Raw genomic sequence first — 11,144 nt, forward strand, 5'->3', positions numbered from 1 at the left:
GAAATGGTGGTGGTCCCATTGAGGTGTGACGTCCCATTGGGAAATGGCGGTGGCCCCATTGAGGAATGAATGTGATCCCATTGAGTGAAGGTGGTCCCATAGAGGAGTGAAGGTGATCCCATTGAGTGTTAAGGTGATCCCATTGAGGAATGAAGGTGGCCCCACTGAGGAGTCAAGGTGGCCTCATTGAGGAGTGTTGTCAAGGCACAGACCTGGGGTAAAATCAGTCGGTTTTGGTGCTTGAGCTCAGCTGGGAACCATTGGGATTAGGGAACATTGAGGGATATCTGCCCTCTATCCCTCCCCATGAAGGACTCCTCCATGCAGAACTAATGGGGTGGAGAGTTTCTCTTGCTCTCTCCTTCACGATCTCAGGTCTGGACAAGGCCGAGGTTTGGGATGAGCTCAATCCCAATCAAACAAAACTCACCCTTATATTCAAACCCCTTTGGTTATAGGGGGTCCCGGGGGTCCCAGGGCAGCAGCTCAGCCCCACTCTCAGCACTGTTATGGTTTCGACCTCGCTGTGTTAGTCCTGGATCCCCTCCAGCCGCTGCTCCAATTCCCACACCCACTTTCCATCCCATCCTCTCCCAGTCCAAGGGCTGCGCTCACCTCCCTGCCCTTCCCCCTCCCCTCTATGGGATCGTTCCGATGGGGGGGGGAGGAGCAGAGGGAACGTATATACGTGCATATAGATAAGGATAGAAGGCCAAGAGGGAAACAAAACGTGACTCACCGCCTTCTTAATTTATTTGTATTTATTTCTCCTCCCCACCCCAACGCAGACAGAGCCGGAGGGGGCTATAGGGGGGTCGGGTTATTGCCAATGGATGGCGTTGGGAAGGGGGGGGGGGAAGTGATTTCTTGCACTCTTTAGGGTGAGGGAATGGGGGCACGGAGGTTCGTGGCTCTGTATTGAGGGGCAGCCCGTGCACATCAGGCGTCCCAGCTCCGCTTGACACGAGGGAGGAGGATGGAAACGCTCGTCCTCGGCGGGGGGGGGGGGGGGGGGGGAAGAGAGAAAAAGGCACAAATGGTGTCATTAGGGGCTGTTAATGCTCTCGTAAAAGGGCATTAATAAACGCGGCGGCTCAGCAGCATCCATTAGCCGGGCTCGTGGTGGGGAGATGAGGTGAGGGCGCTTCGCAGCGACCCCACAATCCCCTCCTATGGCTCAGGGCAATTCTAACCCACACCACCCCCCCCCCCCCCACACACACACACACCCCTATTTGCTCCCTTCCCTTCACACGAGCTGTTTACCACCCCTACAAACAGCAAAGGCAGCTCTCGTCGTGCCGGTCCCTGCTCTCCCTCCCTCCCTCCCTCTTCCTGTTCTCTCTCCGTTTAAAACCAGCTTTATCCTTTGACTCTCCCATCCCCGGGGGCGAAAGGGAACGAGCTCCAGCCGCGTCTCGGGGTGAAGCAGGAGCCGCTGGGGGAGCAGGGAGGAGCAAAGCCAGGAATAGCAGCACGGGGATTCATATGGGGCAATGGAGATCACTCTGCCTTCATATGGGGCAATGGGATGGGAGAGAATGGGGTGTGTTGGGGGGCAGAGAGCTCTGTGGGGGGGGGAGAGTGGGATGGGGGCATCCCCAGCACAGATGGGAGGGATGGAGGTGGATGGGGTGGGGGTAGAAGGGTTAGTGCACACCTGGATGGGGCAATTGGTGCACACCTGGATGGAGCAGGGTGGTGTGTTGGTGCACACCTGCATGGAACAGGAGGGCATATTGGTGCACACATGGATACAGCAGGATGGTGTGTTAGTGCACACCTGGATGGAGCAGGAACATAGGTTAGTGCACACCTTCATGGAGCAATTGGTACACAACTGGATGGAGCAGGAAGGTGCACATGGATGGAGCAGGATGGTGCACACCTGGATGCAGCAAGATCGTGTGTTGGTGCACACCTGGATGGAGAGGGATGGTGTGTTGGTGCACACCTGCACCAACCAACACATGGAACAGGATGGTGTGTTAGTGCACACCTGCATAGAGCAGGATGGTGCACATGGATGGAGCAAGATGGTGTGTTGGTGAACACCTGGATGAAGCAGGATGGTGCACATGGATGGAGAGGGATGGTGTGTTGGTGCAGGAGCAGGAAGGTGTGTTAGTGCACACCTGGATGGAGCAGGAATGTGTGTCAGTGCACACATGGATGGAGCAGGATGGTGTGTTTGTGCACACCTACATGGAGCAGGATGGCATATTGGTGCACACCTGGATGGATCAGGAACGTGTGTTGGTGCAGGAGCAGGAAGGTGTATTGGTGCACACCTGGATGGACCAGAATAGTGCACATGGATGGAGAGGGATGGTGTGTTGGTGCACATCAGCATGGAGCAGGATGGTGCACATGGATGGAGCAAGGTGGTGTGTTAGTGCAGGAGCAGGATGGTGTGTTGGTGCACACCTACATGGAGAGGGATGGTGTGTTAGTGCACACCTGGATGGAGCAGGATGGTGCACACCTGGATGGAGCAGAATAGTGCACATGGATGGAGCAGGATGGTGTGTTGGTGCACACCTACATGGAGCAGGATGGTGTGCTAGTGCACACCTGGATGGAGCAATTGGTGCACACCTGCATGGAGCAGAATAGTGCACATGGATGGAGCAGGATGGTGTGTTGGTGCACACCTGGATGGAGCAATTGGTGCACACCTGGATGCAGCAGGGTGGTGTGTTGGTGCAGGAGCAGGATGGTGTGTTGGTGCACACCTACATGGAGCAGGAGGGCATATTGGTGCACACCTGGATGGATCAGGAACGTGTGTTGGTGCAGGAGCAGGATGGTGTATTGGTGCACACCTGGATGGAGCAGAATAGTGCACATGGATGGAGAGGGATGGTGTGTTGGTGCACACCAGCATGGAGCAGGATGGTGCACATGGATGGAGCAAGGTGGTGTGTTAGTGCAGGAGCAGGATGGTGTGTTGGTGCACACCTGGATGGAGCAGAATAGTGCACACCTACATGGAGAGGGATGGTGTGTTGGTGCACACCCGCATGGAACAGGAGGGCATATTGGTGCACACCTGGATGGAGCAGGAACGTGTGTTGGTGCAGGAGCAGGATGGTGTATTGGTGCACACCTGGATGCAGCAGGATGGTGTGTTAGTGCACACCTGGATGGAGAGGGATGGTGTGTTGGTGCACACCTACATGGAGCAGGGGGTCATATTGTTGCACACCTGGATTGAGCGGGTGCACACGAGCGTTTGCACACACCTGGGTGCAATAGAAGATGGGTTGGTGCATGTCTGCATGAAGCAGGAACACACTCGTGCACATCGGGGTGCAGTGGGACTGTGCACATTGGGACACACCTGGGCAGGTCATATCACATGTATGAGCACAAACAGCAGCCATAGAATCCCATGCAGACCCATGGAATCCTCCCCTTTACCCCATATAGAGCCCAGACACCCCGAGCTGCCCCACATCTCCCCACTGCTGGGATCCCTTTGCTTCTGGTTGCTGGGATATTGGGACCAACGTGTCCTTTAGCACCGTGACTCAATGCACATCATCCCCCTCCCATCCCACAGCAGGGAGAAGCTTTGATCCCCCCCAACCCCATGGGATCTGCTCACTGTTACCCGGTGCCTCTGGTTTGGGGTTGGTTTTGTTTTATGGGGGGGTAATAAATCATAAATCCCAGGGCAGGTCGGGACGGAGCAGGGCTGGAGGCAGCAATTGTGTGGGCAGGACTGGAATAATGGGTGAAGGCAGGGGAGGATTTATGGGCACTGGGAGCAGTGATGGGAATGGGGTCGGGATGGGGGGGATCAATAGGGTTGAAGTGCAGCGATGTCCCCATTAACCCCCATCCCTATGGCATGAGGCATCACCCCCTGCCTGAATACTGAGGGTGTTATAGAGAAGTTGGTTGGTGGATGGATTCAGTGAGAAAATGGCTCAAAATAGCATCTCCCCCCCAAAAAATGAAATAGAATCGGGTTGATATTGGGGTGGCTCAGCAGCTCCTCACCTCCTCTCTGTGTTATTGCAGGGCTCAGAGCTGAGGACGGGGGAGATCAAAGGGCGAGTGCTGACGGGTGAGTGACTACACCAGGATGGGGGGGGGGGTGAATTTAGGGGGCTCTGTGGGGTGTTACGGTGCCCCATAGGGATGGCTGTGGGGCCCCATGGGGTGATACGGTGCCCCATAGGGATGGCTGTGGGGCCCCATGGGGTGATATGGTGCCCCATAGGGATGGCTGTGGGGCTCCATGGGGTGATCCGGTGCCCCATAGGGATGGCTGTGGGGCCCCATGGGGTGATCCGGTGCCCCATAGGGATGGCTGTGGGGCCCTATGGGGTGATATGGTACCCCATAGGGATGGCTGTGGGGCCCTATGGGGTGTTAAGGTGCCCTATGGGGTGCTGTGGTGCCCTATGGGGTGTTATGGTGCCCCATAGGGGTGGCTGTGGGGCTCCATGGGGTGATACGGTGCCCCATAGGGATGGCTGCGGTTGGCTGGGGGGGGATAAAAGCAGGTGAATCCCAAGCACGTCTGTGATGTGGCAGGAAGAGTTTGGGTTCAAGTCAGGATAAAAGGGAGCCGTGTGGGTTCGAGCACAGAGGGAAAGGTCCCTATTTAGGGGGGGGTCGGAGTGAGGGGGGGTGATCTGCCTGTATCACATCCCTGTGTGCCCCCCATGCAGCATCAGGGGGTGAGCAATGGGGGCTCACATGCAAAGGGGATGAAACAACCCCAAAGCCACGAGCATCCACCCCAATAGGACAGAGAGTGGGGCAGAGTGGGATGCTCACAGCCTCATAGCAGGGCATTGCTCACCCCACATCTCCCTTTGCACCCACAGACTACACCCGCCCCACGCCGCCGCCCCACAGCGGGTATCACCGCTACCAGCTGCTCCTGTATGAGCAGCCCGAGGGGGAACACATCGCTCTGGGGCCTGAGGAACGAGTCTCTATGGGTGAGGAGCTGCCGTGCCCCACGGCGTCGCTTTGGGTGCTGGTCTATATTGAGTTCATCCATCCAACCCATATAGGGATGCTCTTGTTTAGTGCTGTACAATGAGGTTGGGGTGATGGATGGGGCTGGGGGTCACCTTATAGAGGGATGGGGATAAAGGGTGGTTTAATGGCTGTGGAATTGGGATCAGATCTGACCCACAATGTCCCCAACCAACCAAGAGCAGGAGTTTCATCACCCCGATAGGGATCAGAGATGGAGATGTGGCTCCAACACAACACCAGCCAACTCCCAGCCAGAGCAGGGACGTGTCCCCATGCAGGGATGGGGTAAAGCTCCCATCCGTGTGATCCCATACATGGGTTGTTCTGCCCCTCGCTTTGCTTTCCTGCCTCGTTAACTCCAGTTTTAATGGCTAAAGGTTGGGTTTAACCCTTTGGCTGCTGTGTCACAGCATTGGGTTGGAGGGGTCCTAAAAGAGCCGTCCCATTAGGGGCTGTGGGTGCCTGTAGGATTCTATAGGATGGATGCTATGGGGTGAGAAGACTCATCCAACACATCCCTCACCCCATAGATATGAGGAGGGGAAGGTGTGATCCTGGCTGGTCCATCCCATCCTCTGGCATCTCATGGGCTGGGATGCTCAGGCCGCCCCATGGAGCTGGGGCTTCCCACCCCCGAATGAATCCCCTCTCGTGGCTGTTTGTCCCTCCATCAGAGCCACCATCACCCCATTATCGCCCCTAACCCTAATCCTCACCCCACACACCCCCCACCCCAGCCGACCCGATACCGTCCATCCATGCTCTGTCACTTTATCCCCTGCTTAATCCACCAAGATATAAAGGAGACCCCCATCACCCCCACCAGCCCTTCCTCCCCACCAGCTCGCAGCGTGTGTGGGGCGATATGGGGCGATATGGGGCGATATGGGGCGATGTGGGGCGGTGGGACCCATCGTTGCGGTCGGAGCGGTGGGGCCTCAGCTTCCAGAAGAGGGCACTGCGCCCTGAGCTGACCTCCCCGAGCCGCGCTCGGAGCGCAGGGACGAGGAGAGAGACGGGGAAACAACGCGGGGGGGGGCGTGTGGTGTTTGGGGGGGTCCGTGGGCTTGTCCGGCTCCGATGGGGGCTTGAAAGGGGGGGGGGTGTGGGGCTGTGACCCACAGTGAGCTGAGGGTTGCTGGCGTTGTGTGGAGGGGGGTGGTCGGTACCGGGGGGGGTGGGGGGTTAGAAGAGGAGGAGGGCGGCGAGACCCCTCACATCCCCTATGGGAGCGGATGATCCAGGGATGCCCTGCAGCAAAACGGTTTCGCTGCGTGGAGGTGGAAGGAGTTGGGGGATGGGGGGAGGGGTTTATCGTCCCTCCTCTCCCCCCCCCAAAAAGACCGCTTCCGGTCACCCCCTCCGCCACCTATGGACCGGAACCCCGCAGCGCTGGTGACCCCAAGCGGCTCATCCACTCCCATCTCCGTTTCTCCCTTTTAGCAGCCCGCTTTTTCGCAGCGGCTCGTCCTCCAACCCCATAAACCCCCCCCAAAAAGCCCCAGCGGGCCACGGTCGCTCCGTCCCCATTCGCTTTCTGTTATCGGTCGCTCGGAGCGGATGGAGCCGGGCAGAGATAACAGTTCTGCGGGCAGCACCATCCCCGACCCACCCGTCGGAGTGGCTCAGCTGCTCCCCGTCCGACCTTAAAGAAATCCCCGTGTTCCGATGGGGGAATTCAACATCCAGCCCAACATGGGGCTGAAAACCCACCCGGGCTACACCCTGATATGGGGCACTTCTCCCTATCCCCCCCCCCCTCATTTCACCCTCTGCCACCGCTTTGTATTGAGACCCCCCTCACATCCCATAGGGGTTGGAGACCCTTCGTCTTGTGGGTCGCCGCCCCCCACCTTAATGAAGGCGGTGTGGTGTGGGGTTGGGGCTCATTGTGGGGCTGGATTCACATCGGGGGATGATTCATGAACCGACCTCGATCCACCCAGCAAGAAATTCGGGTCGGACCGGTGCTGGAAGGGAGAGGGAACGGGAGAGGAAGAGAAAAGCAGGAGCTGAGAGCAAAGGGGTGATGGTGGGTTTGGATTCGGGGCTGGGAAGTGAGGAAGGCCGCTGTGAGGATGATGATGATGATGATGATGGCGAGTGGCCCCGTGTGTTGGTTAATGGGGATGAATGCAGACGCCCACCTCTGCTGGGACATCATTAATCTCAGCAGAGCGGAGCTGATGGGGCTGATTAATGATGGCCACGAAGAGCTGCGGGGTTGGGGGGCCAGCACAGGGCGGGGGGGGGCAGAAAACAGCCCCATATGTGCCCCTTCCCCCCCCCCTCCCTCTGGTTGTGGGTCTGGGGGGGTCGGCAGAGCCGTGCCCTCTCCCCGTGCCTCAGTTTCCCCTGTGTGACCCCCCCCTCCTCCCCCCAGCGATGATATAATCCTGCAGGAAACGAGTTTGAATGTGGACCAAAATGTGAATGAAACGCCTCATTGTTCAGGCTGGGGGGATATAGGGAGGGGGGGGCAGTGACCCTACAACCTCCCCTCCCAGCCCCACTGACTCACGGGGCTATTGGGACCCATTGGTGCCCTTTGTGGGCACCCAAAGGGTGGGTGTGCCCGCAGTGTGGGGGTGCCCCAATATAAGTGGGTTTGAATGGGGACCAAGGGGGGGGTGCAGGGCTGGGAGCCACCTGGGGAAGCCCCCAATGCATCAGTGTGTGCCCGGGGGGGGGGGGGGGGGGGGTTTCCTTTAGGACGGGGCCGTGGGGAGAGGTGAGAACAGCACAAGGACAGGTAGGAAAGTAGGTCAGGAAAAACCCTCACCCCGCTGTGCGGGGCCGCTGTAATAAGTCAAACTCATCCCGGCTGCTTTCATCCGCGCCTCTCGGGATGATCCATAAACATTAATTAGGGCTGCCGGCTCCCCAGGGAGGGGGGAGCAGCCGTGTCTCGTTCTCACCCCATCCCTTAGGGCCCCCATTGAGCTCCCATTGGGTTTTATGGGGGCTTTCATCCCGCGGATGAAAGGCACCCACTGATTTGGGGACGAGACCCCCAGAGACCCCAAGTCAATGCTCAAGGGGGTGAGTGGGGGGATTCAGACCCCATAGAGAGAGGATCCCATCCTTTCTCCATCCTTTCTAAGGGAGATCCTTTGGGGGTTGGATGAGCTCGTCTCCATCCTGGGCTCAGCAGCGGCTCCACATCCACATCCATGGGGGCACAGAGCGTGGTGGGAGGTGGGGGGCACATGGGAGGGGGGTTCGGGTCATCAGTGGGGTTATGCCTGCTCTGTGACAACACAGATGTGTCCCTATGGGTGTCCCTGTGGTGTCCCTTTGGTGTCCTTTTGGATGTCCCTTTAGGTGTCCCTTTGGGTGTCCCATTTGGTGTCTCTTTGGATGCTCCTCTGGGTGTCCCTATGGTGTCCCTATGGTGTCCCTATGGTGTCCCTATGGTGTCCCTATGGTATCCCTATGGTGTCCCTTTGGGTGTCCTATTGGCATCCCATTGTGTGTCCTTTTGAGTGTCCCTTTGGGGTCCTGTTGGGTGTCTCTTTGGATATCCCTTTGGTATCTCATTGGATGTCCCTTGGGTGTCCCTTTGGCATCCCCATTGGGTGTTCCTTTGGTGTCCCTCTGATGTCCCTTTGGGTCTCTCTTTGGATATCCCTTTGCTGTCCCTTGGGTGTCCCATTGGGTGTCCTTTTGGATACCCTTGTGGGTGTCCCTTTGGGTGTCCCTCTCATGTCCCTTTGGTGTCCCTCTCATGTCCTTTTGGGTCTCTCTTTGGTCCCATTGCTGTCCCATTGGATGTCCCTTGGGTGTCCCATTGGGTGTCCTTTTGGATACCCTTGTGGGTGTTCCTTTGGGTGTCCCTCTGATATCCCTTTGGCATCCCATTGGATGTCCCTTGGGCGTCCCATTAGTGTCCCATTGGGTGTCCCTTTGGCATCCCATTGGATATCCTTTTGCTGTCCCATTGGGTGTCCCTTGGGTGTCCCATTGGGTGTCCTTTTGGATTCCCTTGTGGGTGTTCCTTTGGGCATCCTTCTGATATCCCTTTGGTGTCCCTTTTGTGTCCCATTGGGTGTCCCTTTGGTGTCCCTTTGGGTCTCTCCTTGGATGTCCCTTTGGGTGTCCCTCTGATGGTGTCCCATTGGATGTCCCTTGGGTGTCCCATTGGGTGTCCCTTTGGTGTCCCTTTGGGTCTCTCCTTGGATGTTCCTTTGGGTGTCCCTCTGATATCCCTTTGGTGTCCCTTTGGCATCCCATTGTGTGTCCTTTTGGGTGTCCCTTTGGGTCTCTCTTTGCATGTCCCTTTGGCATCTCATTGGATGTCCCTTGGGTGTCCCTTTGGGTCTCCCTTTGGATGTCCCTTGGGTGTCCCTTTGGTGTCCCTTTGGGCGTCCCATTAGTGTCCCATTGGTTGTCCCTTTGGTGTCCCTTTGGGTCTCTCTTTGGATATCCCTTTGGGGTCCCATTGGATATCCCTTTGGTGTCCCTTTAGCATCCCATTGGGCGTCCCTCTCATGTCCCTTTGGTGTCCCTTTGGGTGTCCTTTCGGGTGTCCCTTTGGGTCTCTCTATGGATGCCCCTTTGGCATCCCATTGGATGTCCCTTGGGTGCCCCTTTGGGTGTCCCTCTGATATCCCTTTGGTGTCCCATTGGGTGTCCTTTTGGGTGTCCCTTTGGGTCTCTCTTTGGTGTCCCTTTGATATCCCTTTTGTGTCCCGTTGGATGTCCCTTTGGTGTCCCTTTGGCATCCCATTGGGTGTCCCTTTGGATACCCCTTTTGGTTGTCCCTTTGTGTGCCCCCTTAGACACCCACAGTGGGGATTCCCATGGGTGGGCTCAGAGGAAGCAGCGTGCAGCTCAAAGCTCAGCAGGAAGCAATGGGGGCGGGCGGGTTCTGGGGGGGTCCCATCCTCTGCCCCCCCCCATGGGCTGCTCAGCAGGTTGCAGCGCTGCAGGGTCCCTGCAGGAGATGCAGCGCTGTCTGCAGGATGTGGTTGGGTTCCTTGCACACAGGATGCAGCTCTGCTCTCCCCCCTCAGGTTCCTGGTCCCTGCGGAGCTTCGTGGGTCGCTTCCAGCTCGGTTCCCCCGTGGCCTCGACTCAATTCCTCACCAAACACCACGAGGATTAAAGGGGCGCAGACCCTACAACGCTCCTCCAAACCCCAAATCCCTTTATAGGACACCGCTATACGGGGCTCTCATTGCATCCCAAAGGTTCCCCATCTCGAAGCTTTGCTGCTTGTTGAATTAAACCCCCCGAATCGAGGGGTCTTCGTATCCAACCCTGAGCTTCAGGCTGTGACCGCCGGGTCCCGATGTCACCGAGCGGCGGCACTGGGTCGCGGCGTGGGAGCCGCCGTGGTTCCATCCTCGCTGCTCTTCTCTTGGAAAGCAAAACCGAAATTAAAGCTGTAAATCAGAGGGAGCTCTGCCTGCTCCGCCGGCCCTCCCTTGTCATTAGCTCTTTAATTAGGCTTCCATCCATCCCATGAGTCGGCTTTGCAGGCTGCCCGCGTTGATTTCATGCCCCCCGTGGCACATGGAGCTGGGAGCAAATGCAGCGTGGGGGGAAAGTGAGCTGGGAAGGACTCATGGGATGGGATGGGGGGTGAAGCTGCGCCCCCATTGCTGCACCTCACCCCAAACCCACCCCAAATCCAACCCAAAACCAACCCAAATCCACCCCAAACCCAGCCCAAATCCACCCCAAATCCAACCCAAATCCACCCCAAACCCACCCAAAATCCACCCCAAATCCATCCCAAATCCACTCCAAATCCACTCCAAATCCACCCCAAACCCACCCCAAACCAACCCCAAATCCACCCCAAATGCATCGGCCCTGCAGCGAGAGCAGCTTTCACCTCAAAGCCAGAGGGCTCTGATGGGGCCGGGACTTTCCCTGCAGCAGGAAGAGGTTGTTTACCCTGCAGGGCTGAATCGTCGCTGCATGCCATGCAGCGCTGCATGGAGGGATGCATGGTGCTCAGTGATCCCATGCAGCCATTACTGTTGTAGGGGGAGGGAAGATGTGATGGGAAATGTGATGGTGGAAATGGGGTGGGGACACAGTGGGTCTGGGGTGGGTATATAAGGGGGGTGGGGGGGAACAAATGAGGGGGAAGACCCATAGTGGGGTGGGTTGGGGGTGGAAGTCATTGG

At 57.6% G+C, this 11,144-nt stretch overlaps 1 protein-coding gene across 1 annotated transcript in view; it reads left to right on the forward strand.

Annotated features, from left to right (window-relative positions):
• The window catches only part of PEBP4 (phosphatidylethanolamine binding protein 4), a 59,564-nt gene extending 49,113 nt beyond the window's left edge, over nucleotides 1-10,451 (forward strand). Inside the window, 3 exon segments of the mRNA XM_015883002.2 lie at nucleotides 4,030-4,075; nucleotides 4,845-4,961; nucleotides 10,020-10,451. Coding sequence (XP_015738488.2) covers nucleotides 4,030-4,075; nucleotides 4,845-4,961; nucleotides 10,020-10,111 — 255 coding nt within the window. The 3' untranslated portion in view covers nucleotides 10,112-10,451.
• Nucleotides 10,452-11,144: the final 693 nt, after the last annotated feature.

The sequence above is a fragment of the Coturnix japonica genome, chromosome 22 (assembly GCF_001577835.2).
Source record: "Coturnix japonica isolate 7356 chromosome 22, Coturnix japonica 2.1, whole genome shotgun sequence".
Lineage (NCBI taxonomy): Eukaryota > Metazoa > Chordata > Aves > Galliformes > Phasianidae > Coturnix > Coturnix japonica.